The following is a 25,775-nucleotide window of genomic DNA, read 5'->3' as shown; positions in this document are numbered from 1 at the left end:
GTGTGTCTGTGTATACATATTTAGGGTTTTGCATAAAATAGAAGTGTTTTAACTGATTTTTCTGTGTACATATACGCATTACCATTTATATTTTCACTCTTACCCTTGTTCTGACTCTTATCAATATTATTTTTTTAAAATATATAAATATGCATTTACGTATGATTTTTTGGATGTATGGATATTTTTGTGTAAAAATGTATTTATTAAAACATAGGTTTGTTTATATGTTCAAATATGAATGTATTTGTGAATAAGTATGGGAGCATATTTGTGTAGATGTATTTTTTATCTTTATTTTTATTTTAAAAAAAATATAAGTAAACGTTTAGATGTTTATGTATGTGTAAATATAAATGTGTGTATATGATTGCGTATACAAGTTTATGTGAGTGTGCGTGTCCACATGTGTATGTATGTGTATATACACACACACATATATATATATATATGTATGTGTATGGGTATGTGTGCATGTGTATGTGTGTGTGTATGTACATGTATTTGTGTGTATGTGTATATATATATATAAATATATATATATATATGTATATATATATATATATATATATGTATATATATATATGTATGTGTATGTGTATGTATATATATATATATATGTATGTATATGGGTATATAGGTGTGTGGATGAGTGTATCTGTGTGTATGTATGTATACATGTATACCTGTGTGTGTGTGGGGGGGGGTGTATGTATGTTTGTAAGTATATATATATATATATATATGTGTGTGTATATGTGTACAAATCTACGTATATGTAAGCATGTATAATTGTGTATGTATTTGTATAAAACCATATATATATACGTTATTAGGTTCTGTATGTAAGTGCATATTTCTATATGTATGTGTGTGTATGTATATATGTATGTATGCGTGTATGTGTGTTTATGTATGTATATGTATGTGTACATGTGTGTATGTGTATATATGTGTATGTGTGTGTGTGTGTGTGTGTACGAAAAAATATATATGTGTATATGTATATGTATTTGTATGTATGTATGTGCATGCGTGTGTTTACGTATGTATACATGTATGTATGTATATGCGAATCTGTTTATTTGATTAGGTAATAGGCGTAGATGTATAGCTATGTGTATGTGCATGAATATATTTCTATTTATACATGTGTGTATATGTAGATGGATACATATGTGTATATGGGGATACGCACACGTGTATATTTGTATATGCGTGGGTACGTATGTGCATATGTATAAATGTGGACGTATGAGTGTGTATATATATATATATGTGTGTGTGTGTGTGTGTGTGTGTGTATATGTATATATATGTATACATATGTATATACGGGTGCACATGTGTATGTATGTGTATATACATATATATATGTATATGTGTGTGTGTGTGTATCAGTATGCATGTATATGTGTGTGTTTGTGTATGTGTATTTATGTATGCATGTACGCTCTTACACATTGATTGGTATGTGTTGTCCAACCCACTATCCAGCAGCGTCCAATTCTCTAACGGTTTTTTTCAAATGAATCAAGTCATAACCTTATCCATCTATTGTTTTCATAATCAGTCATAATGTCTTACATTTAAGATGATTCCCATGCTTTCCCTGATGAGAAGGTTACAATTTTAATATCAAAGATCCCTATGGATCACACATGTTGTAATCCTTTGAAACATATGTAGGAATAAAGTATGCAATTATAACATGCGTTTTCTCCAATCCTTAAATTCTTAAATATACTCAAATACCCAAAATTTCAAGGAGTTCCTGCCTTAAAAACAGGAACTAAGCCACAGTTATTTTGTGTTCTTTGCTACATTGGTTTCTATTAACCCATTTATTCTATCAGAAGAATTTTTATTCATTAAGATAGAAAAAATACACATAATTATATATATATATATATATATATATATATATATAATAATTTTCCAGAGGATGTAGCAACCGTTACCAATATAGCATAAGAACTTACCTTAGGCGATCATTAACTAGATTCCTTAAGGGTCGTTCTCACAGTTTATATTTATATTATAAGGTTTTTAACTTCTAAATTTTCATATTCAAAGTTAAAAACCTTATAATATATATATATATATATATATATATAGTGATCATATGGTGCAAAATACGATAGTGTAGTAGATGCAGGCTGAAATGAATGCTACTGATTGTCTATGAATTCTGCAAAATGCGAGCTTTCTTTTCAGGTACATGACGCTGCTGTTCCCCGCCCCAGGGTCTCACGGGCCCATACCTCCCACACCCGCAGGGTTGGCACTCTTAACGTTGGCACACTGAAAGTTAGGTCTGGTGAGATTGTTGAGATGCTTGAATGGAGATGTGTCGATATCTGCTGCCTCCAAGAAGTAAGGTGGAGAGGAGGTTCCGCTAGGTTCTTCACAGTCAAAGAGCACAGGTACAAGATTTTCTGGGCAGGGAACACAGATGGGGTTGGGGCCGTGGGTATACTTCTTGCAGAGAAATGGGTAGATAAAGTAATCGAGGTAGCTAGAGTATGCGATAGAATACTTAAGATTAGATTAGTCTTTCACCATGGGTTAGCAACCATTATCTGGGCCTATGCCCCTCAGCCAGGGCTACCCGACTGACAGACAGATTTTATGACACCCTCCTGCAGACTACCTCGTCGAGAATGACAGGTACCTTCTCTTTTTGGCTGGTGACTTCAATGGTCATGTTGGACAACATTCAGGGGGCTTCCATGGCGTACACGGTGGCTATGGTCTTGGTTCCTGCAATGAGGAGGGAACCAGGCTGCTGGAGTTCTGTGATGCAAATGACCTTATGGTCTGCAATACTAACTTCAGGAAAACTGCCAGTCACCTAGTCACCTACCATTCTGGCAGACACACTAGCCAAATCGACTACATCTTCGCCAAGAAAAGGGAAAGATGGCTGCTTATAAATGCCAAAACCTTCCCAGGCGAAGAATGTACCCCACAACATAGACTAGTAGTTAGTGACTTCAGGATCAGAACTAAGTGGTTGCCCAGAAGACGACCAGTACTGGTGGAGGGGGTGGGAGGGCAGGCGTACTGCGAGCCAGCAAGTTTAGGCGAGAGCATCTTCTGCACTTGTATACTATGGTAGACAAATTTAGAGAGAATGAATTAACAAAATGATAAACTTGAATAAAATAAATAAAATATGTCGATTAACGGATATGCATGAACTTAAGACAAACAAAGAAGATGAATCTAGACACTAAACTCCACTTGCGAAAACCTGTTGAGGCAAGTGAAATCGAAATCGAGTTAAATTTGACGAGTGGCACCCATGCCAACGTTGTCTCCCTCATTGGACATGAAACTCAGCTTGCGAAGACTTATTCGGGCAAGTGAAAGCGAAATTGTGCTGGCATCTGTGCCCAGCGACGCCTTTCTGGCACTTGTGCCCATGGCATGTGTAAGGACTTTCGAGCGAGATCGTTGCCAGTGCCCCTTGACTGGCTCTTGTACGGGTAGCACATAAAATACACCATTTTGAGTGTGGCCGTTGCCAGTATCGCCTGACTGGCCTTTGTGCCGGTAGCACGTAAAAGCACCCACTACACTCTCTGAGTGGTTGGCGCTAGGAAGGGCATCCAGCTGTAGAAACTCTGCCAAATCAGATTGGAGCCTGGTGTAGCCATCTGGTTTCACCAGTCCTCAGTGAAATCATCCAACCCATGCTAGCATGGAAAGCGGACGTTAAATGACGATGACGATGAATATATGTAATATGTATATATATATATATATCTATATATCTATCTATATATATATATATATATATAAAGTATATATAAATAATTTGGGAAAACAAATTTCCAAATCAATCAGGTGTAACCCTACAGCATTATATATATCTACATATCGTACTTTGGGGTCTTATTTGGTAATAAATAAAGTTGTTCTTAAAAAAATTTCAGAACAAAAAGTGATTTGAGTTTAATCCTTTAGTATTTAAACAGGCCCAAATATTCTACCTGCTTTATGTTCAATCTAGCCAAATATGGCCTCTCACATTAATCCTACAATATTATTCTAAAAATTAATAGTTACTTCATCAAAATCTCAAAGCAACAAGATAATGCAAAATTAATTCAAAACCTGTGAATAAATATTACTTTTGACAATAATGTGAACACTAAAGGGTTAATTACAATGTGCATTTTCCTTGTAGGCAGGAGAATGTATTTGTGTGTGTGTTGTATGTGTTTTTATATATGTAATTGTGTATTTGAGTACATGTGTGTGAGCTCCTGAAAGTAATTTTGATAAGAGATTTCCTGCACTGTAGTGTATAATATTGAAAGCATGGAGATTTTACACTCTTTTATCTTTGTCTAATATAGGAATGGAACTACTCTTTATCAGAGAAGCCATGTATATGGTTCTTACTATCATCTTAGGGCTGTTCATTGCACGCGTGTACCGAAGGCGGCGATATAAACACTACGAAGTGCGAGTGCGTGATGTAAGCAAAGGTCATCGTTGGATGATGGTCAGTATCTTCCCCAAACCAACATACTGTGTCATAAGCCAGAACAGAATTAGTGATGGTGCACAATGTCATTCCTGCAGTATCTGTGTTGATGCTGCCAACATGAAGGAAGCCAATCAAAAAATTCCTTGCAAGCCACTCTCAGTGAAAAGCATGTTCACACATCATCAATGGGGGCATGGCAACTTGCCCTTGTATAGTATCTGTTATATTTGTAATGAGCCTTGCAATAACCAGCTGCAACTTTGTGATTACATCTGCTCTTGGTGCCAACGCTGTGTCCATACTGAATGTTTCACACACTGTAAAAAGGAATGTGATCTTGGTCCTTACAAAACAGTGATTGTACCTCCACACTGTGTCACCCTTAAGTGGGTTGGCTTGAAAGGCAGGCAGCACCTTATTGTAGACTCAGTGAAGAGACCAAATATAGTGAACTGGAGCCCACTTATTGTCATTGCCAACCGAAAGAGTGGTAACAATGATGGGGAAAGCATCTTACAAGCATTTCGTTCCTATCTGAATCCTGCACAGGTAAGACAATTTCTCATTTTTTCTTTTTCATTTATTTTTTTCTGTTCACTCATTTCACTCATTGCCTATTCTAGAGTACTACCTTCAAGATTTTTTTAGTTGATTTTATTGACCTCTTTACTTACTTTCTTGATCTATGTTTATCAACCTGCATTGTGTAGTTAGTGTACAGTTGTGTATATGGGTGAGTATGGTTAGTGTACAGTAAATGGGTGAGCATGGTTAGTGTACAGTATATGGGTGAGTATGATTAGTGCACAGTTGTGTACAGTTAATGTATTATTAGCATGGTATCAGTGTATGGTTAGCATACAGTTAGTGTATGGTTAAAGTACATTCCTGCATGAGATTTCTCTTTCATCTGATTTCTGTCATGAAGTTGGAACAGAGTATCAGTTGTTGAAAGATTCATGGTCAGGTACTAGAAAATATTTTTAAACCAATTCTTTTTCTAATTGTCTCAATATTTCAAACTGTTCATAATTATTTGTAATTATTTGATTACAGCAGTTAATCTAAAGCTGTAGCTGTGGAAGTTAGCATGATATTAACTTCAGTTGATTCCATGTATTGATGGCAAAAATATTTAACCTTCCAATGTCTCAGTAATTTATCTCACTATAAATATAGTCAGTTTACTGGAGAGCTAGACACATTTTGTCCTTCTAAGTAGAAGTACTGCATAATTAATGAGGGTTTCAAACCCTAACAGAAATCTATCTTAGACAAATTTTTGATTACTTTAATCAGATGATCAATGTGTGTGTGTGTGTGAGACTTTCATGACTTTCTTGAACTGTGGGAGTGTGTGTGGTGTAGTGTGTTGGCAAGATCTCTTGATAATGTCAAGCTGACACCAATATTCAATGGACAAGCCTGGCTATATTGTCATGGCATCTCTTATATTCCTTCTGGGCTAGTGGCATACATTGGCTGGTAATATGTCATACGGTTTCACCATTTTGTCCACAGATTCTGCACTTATCGCTTTCTGCTGTGTTGTCTATTCTGTATTTTATGTAGTTTGTTCTTAGTGCTTGCTCTTGGACAGCACAGATTAGAGCCTCCGTTTCCAGTTTTAAATCACTTTTAGTCTTCCATAGCCATCTTTTTTCTCTGTCTTATCTTCAACATCCCTATGAAATTGACCATGCATTCTTTTCTTTACCCACCTATTTTCAGTTTCATTCATTTTCAATTCCTTGTATAGTGCTTTATCTTTGTAATCTTTCACCCTACACAAGCCTGACCTTCTAATAATAGCAGTTCTGTGGCATTTTTTACATACCATATTATGTTGTTTTCTCCTGCTCTAATGCTGTGTTCACATCCAATAAATCCTCTTCCACCTCTTTTTCTCCTTACTACTTCTTCTTCTTCTTCTTCTTCTTCTTCTTCTTCTTCTTCTTCTTCTTCTTCTTCTTCTTCTTCTTCTTCTTCTTCTTCTTCTTCTTCTTCTTCTTCTTCTTCTTCTTCTTCTTCTTCTTCTTCTTCTTCTTCTTCTTCTTCTTCTTCTTCTTCTTCTTCTTCTTACCTCCACCTTAGCAAAGGCGGAGTTATTTTTTTTCAGTCGTGTTTGTTTGTTTGCCATGGGGAAGATATCTCAAGAACCACTGGGTAGATTTAGATGAAACTTTCAGGGATGTTTGACCTTATGACTGGCACAAACTGATTAGATTTTGGGATCGATGTAGTTCCAGACAAGGATTAGGGATTATTTGTTATATTTGCTTTACTTTATATAAAGTATTATGAACTCTGATTATCTCTCTTGAAAGCAAGCTCATGGTTTCCACATAAATTATGGTGGCGTTGCTGTTTCCAAAGTTTTATTTTCGTTTCTCTATTAATTTATTAATTTTACTCACATCTCTATCTTAGTAGGAATTAATGGATAAAGAAATCAAACTACATAAACAAACGTCAACAAGATCGTTCAGAAATTAAATAACACTAACATATTCAGTAATAATAATAAATTTAATTTATCCTCAACAATTTTAGTTTTACCAATTTTGAATATATCGCCCCCGTTTAAAACCTCTTACCTACTTGACAATTGTGTTTCTAGCTCTACCTTGAAGGAAGCTTTACTTCTTGGATTCACATTTTTGTGCGCAACAATATTGTTAAATTTCTGTTAACAACACCGTATGCAGGTCCTTTCTGATTTTTTTCATGCATGGATAAATTTTTCACTATAGATCTTAATGGTCGTAAAGACACTATATCAGTGGATAGACAAAAAAGGCCTTAATAGAGAAAACTGTCCCTGTTCCCACTGCAGACAATACACACACAGCATTACAAACACAGCCTGCACACTCACCTTCATATTCCATTACTACCATTGGGATCAATCAGGTACCGAACAAGGATTCTGGATTATTTCCTTCCAGTTTTTTACTTAATTTCTGAGAGCAGTTGGGTTCATTTTTAGTATTCTCGTTTGTGAGAGCAGTCAACTTTATTTCAGATCTCATTTTAAAAATCATCTCCAGCTGATTGCTAAGAGGACATTGGTGTTGCCTTGGTGCTCTTCTTCCCCCTCTTTTTCTTCTTCTTATTTCTTTCTTTCTTTCTTTCTTTCTCTCTTCTTCTTCTTCTTCTTCTTCTTCTTCTGGTGATGAGCTGGCAGAACTTTTTGCGTGCTGGGTGAAATGCTTAGCAGTATTTTGCCCATCGTTACATTCTGAGTTCAAATTCAACTTTGCCTTTCATCCTTTGGGTCGAGGTAATCAACTCATCCCCTCCCCCCAAACAGCTGCACTTGTGGCAAAATCAGAAACCATTATCATCATCATCATCATTTTTATTATTATTGTTGATGTTATTATTTTTGTTGTTGTTGTTATTATTATTATTATTATTATCATTATAAGGGCAGCAAGCTGGCAGAATCGTTAGCATACTGGGCAAAATACTTAGTGGTATTTCGTCCATCTTTACATTCTTATTTCTTTACTGCCCACAAGGGGCTACACACAGAGGGGACAAACAAGGACAGACAAATGGCTTAAGTTGATTATATTGCCCCCAGTGCGTAACTGGTACTTATTTAATCGACCCCGAAAGGATGAAAGGCAAAGTTGACCTCAGCAGAATTTGAACTCAGGACGTAGCGGCAGACGAAATACCACTAAGCATTTCGCCCGGCGTGCTAACGTTTCTGCCAGCTCGCCGCCCTTATAATGATAATAATATCGTCCATTTTTACATTCTGAGTTCAAATTCTGCCGAGATCAACTTTACCTTTTATCCCTTCAGGGTTGATAATATAAGTAGCAGTTGTACACTGGGGTCAATATAATTGATTAGCCCCCTTCCCCAAAGTTTGAGGTCTTGTGCCTTTAGTAGAAAGGATTCTTATTATTATCATTATGAGTTATGAGGAAACATTGCCTTGTGGTTATGGTGTTGCACTCATGATTATGAGATTGTGGTTTCAATTCCTAGACTTGGTGGTGCGTTGTGTTCTTGAGCAAAACATTTCATCTCCTGTTACTCTGCAATCAGTTTAACACCTGATGTGTAGCACACCGTGCACCTGTTCAGACAACATCAATTTGATGGAGGGAGTGAGCTAATGAATAGCATATACATTTGATCACTATAAACAAATAATTTGGGTGGGTTGTTCAACAAAAAAGCTGAACACTCATATATCATCTTCAATGGCAGAGTCCATCATTTCGAGTTAAAATTGTGCTGAGATCAGCTTTGCCTTTCATCCTTTCATCATCATCATCATCATCATCATCATCGTTTAACGTCCGCTTTCTATGCTAGCATGGGTTGGACGACTTGACTGAGGACTGGTGAGACCGGATGGCAACACCAGGCTCCAATCTAAATTTGGCAGAGTTTCTACAGCTGGATGCCCTTCCTAACGCCAACCACTCAGAGAGTGTAGTAGGTGCTTTTATGTGTCACCTGCACGAAGGCCAGTCAGGCGATACTGGCAACGGCCACGCTCGAAATGGTGTCTTTTATGTGCCACCCGCACAAGCCAGTCCAGGGGCACTGGCAACGATCTCGCTCGAAAATCCTACGGAGGCCAGTCAGGCGGTACTGGCAACGGCCACACTCAAAATGGTGCATCTTATGTGCCACCCGCACAAGAGCCAGTCCAGGGGCACTGGCAACGATCTTACTTGGCTTGCCGAGTCTTCTCACGCACAGCACATTTCCAAAGGTCTCGGTCAGTAGTCATCGCCTCGGTGATGTACGAAGGTCTTGCCTCACCACCTCAGCCCAGGTCTTCCTGGGCCTACCTCTTCCACGGGTTCCCTCAACTGTTAGGGTGTGGCACTTTTTCACGCAGCTATCCTCATCCATTCTCACCACATGTCCATACCAGTGCAATCGTCTCTCTTGCACACCACAACTGATGCTTCTAATGTTCAGCTTTTCTCTCAAGATACTTACATTCTGACGGGTATTCACATTGACATTACACATCCAACGGAGCATACTGGCTTCATTCCTTGCGAGCTTATGTATGTCCTCAGCAGTTACAGCCCATGTTTCACTGCCATGTAGCATGGCTGTTCGTACACATGCGTCATACAGTCTGCCTTTTACTCTGAGTGAGAGTCCCTTTGTCGCCAGCAGGGGTAAGAGCTCTCTAAACTTTGCCCAGGCTATTCTTATTCTAGCAGCTACACTTTCAGCGCACCCACCCCCACTACTAACTTGGTCGCCCAGATAGCGGAAGCTATCGACTACCTCTAGTTTTTCACCCTGGAATGAGATAGAAGTTGTTTCCTGTTTGTTTGCAGTCTTTATTGCACCTGAACATCTGCCACAAACAAAAACTAACTTGCTAGTTAACCTGCCTTTGATGTTGCTGCACCTCTTATGTGTCCATAGCTTGCACCGGGTACATCTTATAGAGTTACTACCTACTCCTTTTCTACATACTGAGCAGGGCCATCTACCTGAAGGGGTTTGTGTTTTATCTACCTTCCTACTTATTAGGATTTTGGTTTTAGCTAGGTTGACTCTAAGGCCCTTCAATTCTAGACCTTGCTTCCACACCTGAAACTTCTCCTCTAGTTCTGATAGTGACTCCGCAATTAGGGCAAGGTCATCAGCATAGAGGAGCTCCCAGGGGCAACCTGTCTTGAACTCCTCTGTGATTGCCTGGAGGACTATGGTAAATAAGAGGGGGCTGAGGACGGAACCTTGGTGGACCCCTACCTCTACCCGGAATTCATTGCTGTACTCATTTCCAACCCTCACCTTACTGGCAGCATCTCTGTACATGGCTCGCACAGCTCTCACTAACCATTCTTCTATCCCAAGTTTCCTCATTGACCACCAGATAAGGGATCGGGGGACCCTGTCAAAGGCTTTCTCCATGTCAACGAAAGCCAGGTACAGAGGTTTATCCTTAGCTAGGTATTTCTCCTGCAACTGTCTCACTAGAAATAAGGCATCAGTAGTGCTTTTACCTGGCACGAACCCAAACTGCATCTCATCTAAATTGATTCGCTCCCTAATTAGTTGGGCTATGACCCTCTCTGTAACTTTCATAACCTGATCTAACAGCTTGATGCCTCTAATTATTTGTATCTAAAGCATCACCTTTACCTTTGTAGCAGTTGACTATGATGCTGCTACACCAGTCATTGGGTATGACTCCTTCGTGTATCACCTGGTTCGTAATACGGGTGACTAGGCTATAGCCAACACTGCCAGATATTTTGAGCATCTCTGCAGTGATTCCTGATGGGCCGGGGGCTTTCCCGGTCTTCACACTCTTAATTGCTTTATCTACCCTGGTACTATCAACTCGGATAGCTGGTCCCTCTATTGGGTTGACATACGGCAGGCTCTCTTCCTCCCATTCATTCTCTTTATTAAGCAATCTATCGTAGTGGCATCTCCAGACCTCTTTCTTTGCATCCTCATTTAGTGCAAGCGTACCATCATCCATGCGAACACATTTCTCTCCTACAACATCACTATTTTCTCTCCTACATTGTCTTGCAACACGAAATACCTCGAGTCTTTGGTCCTCACGGTGCAGAACATTGGCAAATCTTTTCTTATCTGCTTCCCCTCTGGCTAAATAAACCTGTTGCCTAGCCTCCCTTCTGGCACATTGGTACAATTCCCTGCTACCACCGTTCTTCCAGTCCTTCCAAGCCTGTTTCTTTTGTCTAATAGCCCTGTCTACCTCCTTGTTCCACCACCACATTACTCTGGGTCGAGAGGGGACCTTACACCAGCCACAGATCTGGTCGGTGGCTTTCAACAGGTTGTCCCGCAGAAATCTCCAATTGTCTTCCACGTTGTATGATGCTATATCCCCTTCTATTTCGTTAAATGCTTCAAGTAACTTGTCTCTAAGTCTCTGTCCATTCGCAGGGTCTTTAAGCTTCCACACCCTTCTCCTCCAAGCCGGTCTAATTCTGGGCACCCATTTTGCCTTGATCCCAAAGTCGCTAACTACTAATCTATGTTGTGGGGTACATTCTTCGCCAGGGTAGGTTTTGGCATTTATAAGCCGCCTTTTTCCCTATTTCTGGCGAGGATGTAGTTGATTTGGCTAGAGTGTCTGCCGGAGCGGTAGGTGACTAGGTGACTGGCAGGTTTCCTGAAGTTGGTATTGCAGACCATAAGATCGGTTGCATCACAGAACTCCAACAGTCTGGTTCCCTCCTCGTTGCGGGAACCGAAGCCATAGCCTCCATGTATGCCATGGAAGCCTCCAGCACGACGTCCGACATGACCATTGAAGTCTCCAGCCACAAAGAGAAGGTCCCTGTTACTCGTCGATGAGGTAGTTTGCAAGAGGGTGTCATAGAATTGGTCTTTCAGACCATCTGGTATCCTCGGTTGAGGTGCATAGGCTGAGATGACAGTAACTAATCTATGATGAAGCACTAGTCTAATCTTAAGTACTCTGTCACTTTCTCTAACGACCTCGATTACCTTATGCACCCATTTCTCCGCTAGAAGTATTCCTATGCCCCTGACCCCATTAGTGTTCCCTGCCCAGAAAATCTTGTACCTGTGTTCTGATAAAATAAGTACCAGATGAACACTGCGATGGAGGGGTAAGCTGATTAGCTTACCCCTCCACCAAAATTACTGGCCTTATGCTAAAATCTGAACCATTATTATTATTGTTATTATTGTTGTTGTTGTGGTAGTGGTTAAGGTGGAAAGCTGGTAGAACCATTAGCATGTCAGGCAAAAGGTGTAGCAGCTTTTCATTCATCTTTACTTTCTGACAACTCCACCAATGTTGTCTTTGTCTTTCATCCATTCAGGGTCAGTACTAATCAAGTACTGAGATCAATGTTATTGACTAGCTTTTGCCTCTCCCTTCAAAAACCACTAACTCTGTGCCAAAATTTGAAAAGTGATGAGCAGACAGAATCATTAGTACGCCAGACAAAATGCTTAATGGTATTTTGTCTGTCTTTACTTTCTGTGTTCAAATGATGCTGAAGTTGACTTTGCTTTTCATCCTTTTGGAGTCAATAAAATAAGTACCAGATGAGCACTGGGGTTTCCCCACTTTCTAGAAATTACTGTCTTTGTGCAAAAATTTGAAGCCATTATTGTTGTTGTTGTAGGTCATTGATATTTGTGATATTACACCAGAGCCTGCACTAAAGTGGTGTCACTTGCTCCCCAGTGTCACAATCCGGGTGTTGGTCTGTGGTGGCGATGGCACAATTGGATGGGTCTTAAATGCCATTGAGAGACTTAGTCTACAGGTAAAGCATTTCTTTGACATCTTTCTACAACTTCACCATTTTCACTGTTGTTCTCACTTATTACACCATTGTCATCATCATCATTACCAACTTAATAATCACCATTAGCATCACCACCATCATAATAATAATTACTGAAATTACTATCACCCCTCATTGTTAGTATTGTTATTATTATTAGTATTATTAAGGCAGTGAGCTGGCAGAATTGTTAGTATGCTGGGCAAAATCCATAGTGGCATTTTGTCTGTTATGTTCAGAATTCAAATTTTGCTGAGGTTGACTCTACCTTTCAGCTTTCAGAGTCAATAAAGTAAGTACCAGTTGAGCACTGAGGATAATGTAATTGACTAGCTCCTTCCCTAAATCTAGGCAGGCCTTGTGCCTATAGTAGAAAGGATTATTATTATTATTATTATTGTTATTATTAACAACAACAACAACAACAACAACAACAATAATAATAATAATAATAGTATTATAAGCATGGAGGTAGACAACATGTAAGAAAGCTGCACAAAATGATCTGTTTGATCTGGGAAACTGAATCTGTTCCCCAACAGTTCAAAGATGCATCTATAACACACTTGTGCAAAAAGAAGGGTAAGAAGAGTGTATGTGCTAATTACAGAGGAATAAGCTTGTTGTACATAGCTGGAAAAATTCTTGCAAAGAGTGATCCGTAACTGCATCAATTTGCATGTAGTAGACAGCATATATCCTGAATCTCAATATGGATTTCAGACTGGAAGAAATACAGTTGACATGATTTTTATCCTTCAGCAACAAAAAGCACATGAGCAAAATATTGACTTGTACATGGCTTTTGTTGACTTGACCAAGGCCTTTGATACAGTGAATTGTGAGGCACTCTGGAAAATTTTGTCAAAAATTGATCTTCCTGATAAAATGAAGAGTAATAGTTTTTCTGCACAAAGGAATGATGGCAACAGTGATATCTAGCAGCCACTGTTCAGAGGCATTCCACTGGAACCAAACAGGGCTGTGTTTTAGCTCCTGTACTTTTTTCCATATTCTTTTCAATGATGCTTCTACATGCTTTAGGGATTACCATGAAGGTGTAAAATTTTAGTTTCACACAGAAGGAGGTCTACTAAACCTAAAAGGGCAAAGTTTTAGATCAAAGAAAAAGACCAAGGAAGAAATTCTGTGTGACTTTTTGTTTGCTGATGATTCTCTTAGAATTCTCATACATTTGAGGGAATTCAGGAAATAGTAACAAGTTTGTTGTGGCAGCTTGCACATTTGGACTAACTATCAGCATTATGACTATCAATATCAAGAAGACTAAAATTTTATTCCAGCCAAAACATGGGGCAGAATATACTCAAGATTCAAATGTAATGATTGATAATAAGCCACTTAAACAGGTCAAGTCATTTAAATATCTTGGAAGTACAGTAAACTTTTAGGGTACTCTTGATGACAAAATCAATGTTAGAATATCTAAGGCTACAAATCCTTTTGGATGATTTTCCCATCGTTTGTGGGATGAACATGATGTCAATTTGTAAACTAAAATAAGTTTGTATAAATCTTCTATTTTGAGCACACTCTTGTATGGGTCAGAAGCATGGACTTCCTACTACAGACATAAAGAAACTTGAAACCTTTCACATGTGCTGTCTACACAATATCTGCCACAAAAATGGCACGATAAGATATCAAATGTCAAAATCTTAGAAAAATGTGATATCTTCAGTGTCAAAAGCATGCTGCTGAGAATTCAGTGCAGATGGGTAGGGCATGTTCGAGTGAAAGATGACCACATTCTGAAAATTCTTTTGTATGACCAAGAAGTAGAGGTAGACTACTGTAAAAAAACACCCTTCCTAAGATATAAGGATAAGTTGAAGCAATCACTAAAGTTTCTACAGCTTAATTCGACATCTTGGGGAAGTCATTGCCCAGATAAATCTGCATGGTGTAAAATGTGTCATGATGCATCAAAACAATTTGAGACGAAGAAACAACAATAAAAGAATTACATCCTGCAATCAACAGACACATTTGCCCAGGCAAAATCAAAGTCATCAGTGTCCCCATTGTGACTTCATAGCAAAATCCATACCTGGATTCAAATTACATTCACCATCTGTCGCAAATAGATGCAGCATTTTATATTCTTTTATTTTTAAATATAAGGTTTTTTAGTCTCACATTTTTCTTTATCACATCAAATTTTTTTTTTTAAATCCCCTCTTTCAAACATTGATACATCGAAATGGAAGGGAATGATCATCATTATTAATATTAGGGTGGTGAGCTGGAGGAATTGTTAGTATGTCAGGCAAAATGCTTAGTAGTATTTTGTTCATCTTCACGTTCTGAGTTCAAATTCTGCCAAGGTCAACTCTACCTTTCATCCATTTTGAGCTTGATAAAATAAGTACCAATAGATCACTGGGGTCGATGTAGTTGACTTACCCACTTCCCCCGAAATTACTGGCCTTGTGCCAAAATTTGAACTCATTATTATTATCATGGTAGTCAGCTGGTAGAATTGTTAACATGCTGGACAAAATGCTTAGTGGCATTTCTTCCAACTTTATTTTCAGAGTTCAAAAGACCCTGGGGTCAACTTTGCCTTTCATCCTTTCGTGATCATAAAATAAGTACCAGCTGAGCACTGGGGTCAATATCGACTTATCCCCTTCCCTGAAATTACTGGCCTTGTGCCAAAATATGAAATCATTATAGTCATCATCATCTTCATTGTCACAAATGTTGCCCTGATGACAGTGGAATATCAATGAAATGTTTGTATACTACAGCTGCATTACCCTCAATATTTTGTTGTTAAAAAAAGATTACATTTTTTGTGTCGAAAAGCTTTGAGTTGTTTTGTTGACAGGAATAACAAGATCACAATCAGTGGAAGTGAACAGAGTTGGATTTGGTGAAAATATAATGTTAATATGGATGAAAACAAAAAGTTTGGGGCAAGATCAGAGGTTTTGGTACCATAGGTATAGCAGGTTTCAATGTCAAGGAGTCATGTACAGGAACAACAACAATGTTCATGTCCATGTAATGCTATCTTTTATTTATATTCAATCTCTATAAATATGTTAGCTGTCATGTTTGACAATTGCTTTGATGCATAATTCAGATTTTTTATTATTTATTTTTTCAGCCTCAACCCCAAATATGTATTTTGCCAATGGGCACTGGAAATGATTTATCTCAAGTTTTAGGTTGGGGAGAAATATTCACTGATCAAATAGAAGTCCCTAAAATTCTTGACAAGATAAACCAAGCTACTGTAGTTCAGTTAGACAGGTAACAAGTTTGACCTTTAACTATTTTACATCCATCTTTATTTTACACTGGTGATATATTTTCTTTTCTATATATACATTTCTATCACACTCATTAGGTTTTGCCCCACTCACTGTAGAAATGCACATTACTTGCTCAACTCTGTTTGCCTGATTAATAAAAGTTTTCATCTTCACATCATAGTGGAATGGTGAACAATTATTTGAGCATCCATCTGTAAAAACAATGACTCCATTAATTTCTTAGTGCAGATATCTAAATAGACAAAACCCATACTAACATATGAAGTATATCTGGTTTTAAAAAATGGATTGTTTCTGTCTGTCTGTAACTTTTGTAAACACCCATTTATAAAAGAAGAAATGATTTAGAGGAGTGAAAATATTTGTTTACAGTTTCAGAGATTGCAAGAAGAGATCAGTGATGTGTCTTGTTTCAGCAACATTGCTGATTTCCTAAATATATGGGCGTCAGCATAATTGCCCCTTCTCTCACTTACACTTCCCACACATATTCTGGATCACATCTCAAAGATAATAATGCACCAGATACAAAAATCTTAATTCCTCAGCTTCTGTGACATTCACTAATCCAGTGATATATCCTATCCAATTTGTATATCCAAATTGATCAAGTGTCCATTGTTCTATGTCCAAATTACTGGATGGACCACTTATTTCATTCACTACAAAACTTATATTTTATATTTTCAGGTGGAATCTTGATATCAACCATTCAGGACACTTTCGACTGCCTTACTACAAAAAGGTTTCTTTTCTTCTTTTCCTTTTTCTTCTTGCTTTGTTTTTTTTTTCTATTTGTTTTTATCTCCTTTTAGTATTTTTGCAAAAGATAAAGGAACTGCATGTATGAGCTTTTGATTGTTTTATATATGATAAGCACTCCTAATCTTGCAGGGTGCCAGTATCACATAAAATGCACCTGTGTTGATACCATGTAAAAGCACTTGTGTCAGCGCTGTGTAACAGCACCCAGTACTCTCTGTAAAGTGGTTAACATTAGGAAGAGCATAGAAACCATAATAAAACAGATATGGAGTTTGAGCTGCTCTCCAGCTGACCAGCTCCTATCAAACCGTCCAACCCATGCCAGCATAGAAAATAGATGTTCAATGATGATGATGATGTTCAATGAGAAAATGTATTGTAGTTTCATCATCATCATCATCATCATCATCGTCGTTTAACGTCCGCTTTCCATGCTAGCATGGGTTGGACGATTTGACTGAGGACTGGTGGACCAGGAGGCGACACCAGGCTCCAATCTGATTTGGCAGAGTTTCTACAGCTGGATGCCCTTCCTAACGCCAACCACTCCGACAGTGTAGTGGGTGCTTTTACGTGCCACCAGCACGAGGGCCAGTCAGGCGGGTACTGGCAACAGCCACGCTCGAAATGGTGTGTTTTACGTGCCACCTGCACAGGAGCCAGTCCATCGGCACAGGCAACGACCTCACTCGGATGTCTTACTGGCAAAAGCCACACTCAAAATGGTGTATTACATGTCACCTGCACAGGAGCCAGTCCATCGGCACTGGCAACGATCTCGCTCGAATGACTTTCACGTGCCACTGGCACAAGTGTCAGAGAGGTGACGTTGATAACGATCATGCTGGTGCTATTTAAGTGCCACCGGCACAGAAGCCAGACAGCTGCTCTGGCAACGATCACGCTCGGACGGTGCTCTTAGTGCTCCACTGGTACAGGTGCCATCATGATTTCGCTTTCGCTTGCCCCAACAGGTCTTCGCAAGCCGAGTTTAGTGTTCCTACAAATTTAGTTCGATTTCAATTTCACTTGCCTCACCATGTCTTCGCAAGCAGAGTTTAGTGTCCAATAAAGGAATGTTACACGTAAGTGGGCTGGCTACGTCCCTGGCAGAGGCCTTGGATTTTGGTCTCACTTAGCCTGCCGGGTCTTTTCACGCACAGCATATTTCCAAAGGTCACAGTCACAAGTCATTGCCTCGGTGAAGCCCAATGTTCGAAGGTCGTGTTTCACCACCTTACCCCAGGTCTTCCTGGGCCTGCCTCTTCCACGGGTTCCCTCAACCGTTAGGGTGTGGCACTTTTACACGCAGCTATCCTCATCCATTCTCACCACATGTCCATACCAGCGCAATCGTCTCTCTTGCACACCACAACTGATGCTTCTTATGTTCAACTTTTCTCTCAAGATACTTACGCTCTGTCAAGTATGCACACTGACATTACTCATCCATTGGAGCATACTGGTTTCATTTCTTGCGAGTTTACGCATGTCTTCAGCAGTCACGGCCCATGTTTCACTGCCATGTAGCATGGCTGTTCGTACACATGCGTCATACAGTCTGACTTTTACTCTGAGTGAGAGGCCCTTCGTCGCCAGTAGGGGTAAGAGCTCTATGAACTTTTCCCAGGCTATTCTTATTCTAGCAGCTACACTTTCAGCGCACCCAACCCCACTACTAACTTGGTCACCCAGATAGCGGAAGCTATCAACTACGTCTAGTTTTTCTGCCTGGAATGAGACAGAAGTTGTTTTCTGCATATTTACAGTGTTTATTGCACCTGAACATCTGCCACATACAAAAACTAACTTCCTAGTTAACCTGCCTTTGATATTGCTGCACCTCTTATGTGTCCATAGCTTGCACTGGGTACATATTATAGAGTTTCTACCTACACCTTTTCTACAAATCGAGCAGGGCCGAAGTGGTTTGTGTTTTCTCTACCTTTCTACTTATTAGGACTTTGGTTTTAGCTAGGTTGACTCTAAGGTCCTTTGATTCTAGTCCCTGCTTCCACACCTGAAACTTATCCTCTAGTTCTGATAGTGACTCAGCAATTAGTGCAAGGTCATCAGCATAGAAGAGCTCCCAGGGGCATCCTGTCTTGAATTCCTCTGTTATCGCCTGGAGGACTATGATGAATAGGAGGGAGCTGAGGACAGAACCTTGGTGGACCCCTACTTCTACACGGAATTCTTCACTATATTCATTGCCAACCCTCACCTTACCGACAGCGTCTCTGTACATGGCTCACACAGTTCTCACTAACCATACTGCTATTCCTAATTTCCTCATTGACCACCAGATAAGGAATCGGGGTCCCTGTCAAATGCTTTCTCCATGTCAATGAAAGCCAGGTACAGAGGTTTATCCCTGGCTAGGTATTTCTCCTGCAGCTATCTTACCAGAAATATAGCATCAGTGGTGCTTTTCCCTGGCACAAACCCAAACTGACTCACTCCCTAATTAGTTGGGCTATGACCCTCTCCGTGTCTTTCATTACCTGATCTAAAAGCTTGATACCTCTGTAATTATTTGTATCTAATGTGTCACCTTTACCTTTGTAACAGTTGACTATGGTGCTGCTACAATAGTCATTGGGTATGACTCCTTTGTGTATCACCTGGTTAACAATACGGGTGACTAGGCTATAGCTGACACTACCTAATATTTTGAGCATCTCTGCAGTGATTCCTGATGGGCCAGGGGCTTTCCCTATCTTCATACACTTAATTACTTTATCTACCATGGTACTGTCAATTCGGATAGCTGGTCCCTCTGTTGGGTCGACATCTGGCAGACTCTCTTTCTCCCATTCATTCTTTTTATTAAGCAATCTTTCATAGTGGCGTCTCCAAACCTCTTTCTTTGCAGCCTCATTTAGTGCAAGTGTACCATCATCCATGCGAACACATTTCTCTCCCATGACATCATGATTCTCTCAAACACACTGTCTTGCAACACGAAATACTTCAAGTCTTTGGTGTCTCACGGCACAGAACATTGGCAAACTTTTTCTTATCTGCTTCCCCTCTGGCTAAGTAAACCTGTCTCCTAGCTTCCCTTCTGGCAGTCTGATACAATTCCCTGCTACCTCCGTTCTTCCAGTCCTTCCAAGCCTGTTTCTTTTGTCTAATAGCCCTGTCAACCACATTGTTCCACCACCATGTTACTTTGGGTTGGGAGGGGACTTTACACCAGCCACAGATCTGATCGGTGACTCTCAACAGGTTGTCCCGTAGAAACCTCCAGTTGTCTTCCATGTTATATGATGCTATATCCCCTTCTATTTCGTCAAATGCTTTGAGTAGTATGTCCCTAAATCTCTGTCCATATGCAGGATCTTTAAGCTTCCAAACCCTTCTCCTCCAAGCCGGTCTACTTCTGGGCATCCTTTTTGCCTTGATTCCAATGTCGCTAACTAGTAATCTGTGTTGAGGGGTACATTCTTTGCCAGGGAGGGTTTTGGCATTTATAAGCTGCCCTCTTTCTCTGTTTCTAGCGAGGATGTAGTCGATTTGGCTAGAGTGTCTGCTGGAACGGTAGGTGACTAGGTGACAGGCTGGTTTCCTGAAGTTGGTATTGCAAACCATAAGATCGTTTGCATCACAGAACTCCAGCAGTCTGGTTCCCTCCTCATTGTGGGAACTGAAGCCATAACCTTCATGAATGCCATGGAAGGCCTCTGCATGACGTCCATCATGACCGTTGAAATCACCAGCCACAAAGAGAAGATCCCTGTCATTCGTCAACGAGGTAGTCTGCAATAGGTTGTCATGAAATTGGTCTTTCTGCCCATCCAGTAGTCCCGGTTGAGGAGTATAGGCCGAGATGACGGTAGCTAACCTATGATGAAGCGCTAGTCTAATCTTAAGTACTCTGTCATATACTCTGACTACCTCGATTACCTTATCAACCCATTTCTCTGCTAGAAGTATTCCCACACCCCTGACCTCGTCAGTGTTCCTTGCCCAGAAAATCTTGTACCTGTGTTCTTTGACTGGGAAGAACCTCGCGGACCCTCCTCTCTATCTTACTTCTTGGATGCAGCACAGATCAACCCATCTCCGTTCAAGCATCTCAACAATCTCACCAGACCTATCTTTCAGTGTGCCGATGTTGAAAGTGCCAATTCTGACGGTGTGGGAGGAGTGGGTGTCAGAGGAGTGGGCCTGTGCGAACCTGGAATGAGGGAAAGCAGTGTCGTGTACCTGAAAAGAAAGCTTGCATTTGGCAGAATTCATAAACAAAACAATACCTACAACCTGCATACACTACCCAATCTTTATGCGCTACAAGGTCGATAAGGGGGGGGGGGGGGTAAAGCCTCTAGGAGTGTTCGCAGGAGACAACCAAGGATGACAGACAATAAGAACTTACAGTACTGGTGGCGGGGGTGGGAGGGCGTTTGTACCGCGAACCAAGAGAGTTAGGTCGTAATTCGTTGGCAATTTGGATAAGGTCGGAAATTGAACTGATTTATATAGAGTAGGGTCACGTATTAATCGAAGAGAGATAGAGGGAGAGAGAAAGAGTGAAGCAGAGAGAGAGGGCGAGAGAGAAAAAGAGTGAGGCAGAGAGAGAGGGAGAGAGAGAGAGAGAGAGAGAGAGAGAGAGTGAGAGGTACAGGCAATAGTACATCACGCGGAAATAAAGATTCTTTGGGTATTTCTAGAACAAAGTTGAATGAAGACAGCAGTGCCTAAATCGTGAGTTTGAAAGCTTAAATCGGTAACATATTTGAGTGAGAATTAATTAGTAGTTTCTAAGGGAAGAGAGAGAATCTAGACAAGTTTAAGGTTACAGGAGCGATAACTTTAAGAGAGTAAAGAAAAAGCGATAACTTGAATGAAGTAAAGCAAACTTGAATGAATGTTTCTATTGAGAAAATGACTGTATGGATGAGATTAGGTGAGTGTTGCTGATAACTTTATTCTAAAACTCATTTTATTTTCTTTAATTAATATGGGTAATTAATACCTTTTATAAAGGCACGAATGACTTCATTTCTGTTATAAACTTCCACATCTTTTGATATAGCCAGACATTTTTGTGGTGATTATAAAAAAGAAATGCAAATTTTTCTAAAATCTGGGAAGATTTTTTAATGAATAATGTTTACATTTGGTTATTTCATAGCGGCTGTCATTGGCTGTCCAAGTGCCACAGGACGTGATAGGGTCCCATGTGTGGAGGTGTGAGAGGGGTTTTCACAGTGTCGTTTCATAGAAACAAATGGGTCCAAGAATCAATGTCTTTTGGAACTGATGATTAAATGGAAAAATAGTATGAATCACCATAGGACAGTTTTGGAAAAATCAAATGGAAAAATAGTATGAATCACCATAAGACATTTTTGTGTATAAATATATTGTTTATTCTGTGTTCACCTTTTGTGGTGGAAGCATGTAGTATGATACAAAAACGTGTGTTTACATACAAAGAAAGTTTTAATTTTTGCTTTTGCACTGAAAGAAGTAACATATGATATTTGTATTACAGTATGTATGCATGTGTGTAATGAGAACAGTCATTTTGAGAAAGTGTGTGTGATAAAATATTTTCATTTAAAAACCATATCTTGTGTCAAGATGAATAGATATGTGGGTCATACATGGGAGATTGCACGTGGAGCCTGGCAGGAACTGAGGCCGTTTCTACAGTGTAGCTCAGAACAAGACTAGTGTCTCAGAACAAGGTTACTGTATTAAAGTGAGGCTAGTGTATCAAAGCAAGGCTAGACACCTCATCGATATATTCGTCTGCTGTGCAGGTCGACTCACATATTACTATGTAATATGTAGCTCTGCTACATAGCCTTCAGAAAGACTTGAAAAAGTTGAAAAAAGTAGAGATGGCATATATAAATATGCAGTGCAAAAGTAGGTAAGAACATAGAATACAAACAGAAGGATGCAATACAACAAAAAATGAGAAACTGAAATGAAAAGTAAAGCATGGTAAGGGTAAACAGAATAGGAATACAAAGAAATAAGCAAAATTTTCAAGTCGATTAGGTAAAGTTTGAAGGAATACTGGGAAGAACAAAACTGCGTCGTTGGTGATACGTGTTGAAAAGTCTTTGGTAAGTTCACAAATAGTTCATTATAGTTCAAATGTATATAGTTTTAGACAGCTTGGTTGGCCAATGTACATGGCAACCATTATGAGTTGTAGTGACATCTGTAGATGGAGTGTTGGTGGTGGTTGCAGTGGATTAGCATTTTATGTTGTACTGTAAATGTGGGGGGTGTATGAGATGGTATTGTATCACTGTCTGTGTATGCCTGCTTAAGCCTGTCTATTGAGACAGTTTCCTTTTTACCATTAATGTCTATGGTATATAGTTTGTCTGTGTGCCACAGGACACGATAGGGTCCCATGTGTGGAGGTATGAGAGGGGTTTTCACAGCATCGTTTCATAGAAACAAATGGGTCCAAGAATCAATGTCTCTTGGAACTGATGATTTAGTGGTTTCGTGTCGTGTTGACATGGGTGGCAGCAGGTTGCATGTATTTGCAAAGTCTGTGTGTGTACATAGTGGGGTCTTGTGTGGACAGATCCACTGGGGACAACATCTGGCCTGGCAACAAAAGGGGTGTGCCATAAAGTTCTGCTGGGGAATAATTGAGATCCTCTTTTATCAAGGCTCAACAACCAAGAAGATATTTGCTCCAATGCTGCCGATCTGGGTAGGCACGCAATGCAGCTTTCATTTGATGGTAGAATTGTTCCACCATACTGTTGGATTGTGGTTGGTAACTGGTGGTTCAAATCCAATGTGCACCTATGGTCTGCATGAGCTCATGGAAGAGTTGCGATTCAAACTGTTTTTCATGGTCGGTAGTGATGGTAGTATGAACTCCAAACCATGATATCAATCCTGTACAACAAGCTTTGGCAACAGATTCTGCAGTGATATCTACTAAAGAAATAGCTTCTGGCCAACATGTCAAAGGATCAATTCAGGTGAGCAGGTAGGTATATTCCTGGTTAACTGGCCAAGGTCCAACAAGGTCGATGTGTACGTGGTTGAAATGCACATCTGGTGTGTTGAATGTGCCAAGGGGTGCATGGATATGCCTATGCACCTTTGACTTCTGGCAGAAAAGGCAGGAGCATTACCAAGCAGTAATGTCTCGTCTCATATTTGGCCAAAAGAATCTAGTCAAAATGAGTTTCACTGTGGCAGTGATGCCAGGGTGTAACAGGTTATGCAGTATGCTGAAGACTATTTGTCTGTAGGTTTCTGGAACAAAAGGATGAGGAGAATTCATGGAAGTATCGCACAAAATCTGTGTATCAGCTGTGGGTACTGGGAAGTACTTGAAGTTGCATGTGGCAAAGGTGGGTGAGGTTGATCTTTAGCCAGGAGATGCAGGTCAATGTCAGTAGTAGGTGCGATAAGGCATCTGCTGCAGTGTTATCTACACCAGAGATATGGCAGATGTCAGTGGTAAATTGGGAAATGAAATCCAAGTGCCTGGTTTCCCATGGAGAGTACTTGTCAGGCTTCGAGCACAGGGAAAAGGCGGGTGGACGGTGGTCTATAAAAAACATGAATTGGTGTCCCTTCAGCGTATGCTGGAAATGTTTGACTGCTAAATACATAGCTAACAGCTCCCGTCCGAAAGTGGTGTAGCAAGTTTCAGCTGGTTTAAGCTGCCAAGAGAAAGAGGCTGGAGTTGTTGCTGGTGAAATTGCGCCTATGTCAGTGTTGGATGCATTCGCTACAAGGGATAGCTGAGCGTCCACAACAGGGTGGGCAAGAAGCGATGCCAGAGCAAGTTGCTGCTTTATCACACGTGGAGCAGTAAAGCAGCAACTTTACTGCATGTGGGAGATTGAACATGGAGCTGCAGTGAAGACAAATATCTTTGACCAAAGCCTGGCAGGAACTGAGGCTGTTTCTATGGTGTAGTTCAGAATGAGGCTAGTGTCTCAGAACAAGGCTAGTGTATCAAAGCAAGACTAGATGCCTCATTGATATATTCGTCTGCTGTGCAGGTCGGCTAACATATTACTATGTGATATGTAGCTCTGCTACAATTTCTTTTTAAATTTTAATCTGAAGAGAAGAGTTAAATGCTTGTGAGAACCCTGCAACACTTTTGAGTTTGCGGAAGTTGATGTTCATCTTGAATATCTCTGGATTGACGTTTAAAGGGAAAATGTGGGTTGAAACACAAGAATAAAAGAATAAAAGTGACTAAATCAGGGGCTATACAGGTAGTTGACAGCAGTAAGAACCATAAATAAGACTAAGATAAAATAATGTGCACCAGTGTATAGTAGGGATCATTTGTCAGTCAGTTGTATAGCCATTCTTTATGATATGACATGCACATGTACATGTGTGTGAGAGAAGAAAAAGAGACAATCTTTATAACCTCTTTTCCCTGAGATTGATGTGACTGATAGTTAAACAAGTCTGCAAGAAAAACATAGTTGGTGGGTCGGAATTTTAGAAGGTTAACCTCATGAAAAGGACAGATTAGGGACTCCATGCAGATGATGGTAGGAGGAAAAAGTGAGTTGGCTAGAGGTGGTGGGCAGCTGATTACTTCAAAGGAGCAGTGGCTATTGTTATAGTGGTAGAATAAGTTGAGTGAAAAGATTGCAGGACCAAAGGTCAGTTAATTAAACGGCCTTCTTTTAGCTACTATGTAGGATATTTATATGTAGTATCATCATCATCGTCATCTTAGATGTGAGTTTTGTAGAGAGTCTGTAACTTGGGATGTAGGTTTGGTAATATGGATTTGTGTGTGTTGTCCAAGAGGAGCTAGAGTATTGAATTGGTTCTTTGATATATGCAGTGATAGTGAATAGAAATCCAACTGTCATCTCCCTATTGAGGATTGACAACTAGTAGAGAGAATATAATGTGGCATGT

General features: G+C 39.8%; 1 protein-coding gene across 8 annotated transcripts in view; it reads left to right on the top strand.

Moving 5' to 3' along the window:
* The window catches only part of LOC106870969 (diacylglycerol kinase epsilon), a 230,670-nt gene that overhangs the window by 83,368 nt on the left and 121,527 nt on the right, over positions 1 to 25,775 (top strand). For all 8 annotated transcript variants that reach the window (XR_016240656.1, XR_016240655.1, XM_052978393.2 and 5 more), the window contains 4 exons: positions 4,368 to 5,050; positions 12,643 to 12,786; positions 15,944 to 16,089; positions 16,803 to 16,857. Coding sequence is in view for 6 of the 8 variants with exons in the window: in XM_052978393.2 (XP_052834353.1) it covers positions 4,370 to 5,050; positions 12,643 to 12,786; positions 15,944 to 16,089; positions 16,803 to 16,857 (1,026 nt within the window). In the remaining 2 variants the exon portion in view is untranslated. The remainder of the gene's footprint in view (positions 1 to 4,367; positions 5,051 to 12,642; positions 12,787 to 15,943; positions 16,090 to 16,802; positions 16,858 to 25,775) is intronic.

This window comes from Octopus bimaculoides, chromosome 2 (assembly GCF_046866305.1).
Source record: "Octopus bimaculoides isolate indiv1 chromosome 2, ASM4686630v1, whole genome shotgun sequence".
NCBI lineage: Eukaryota > Metazoa > Mollusca > Cephalopoda > Octopoda > Octopodidae > Octopus > Octopus bimaculoides.
The sequence above is the reverse complement of the archived record's forward strand: the minus strand, read 5'-3'. Positions and strand labels throughout refer to the sequence as shown.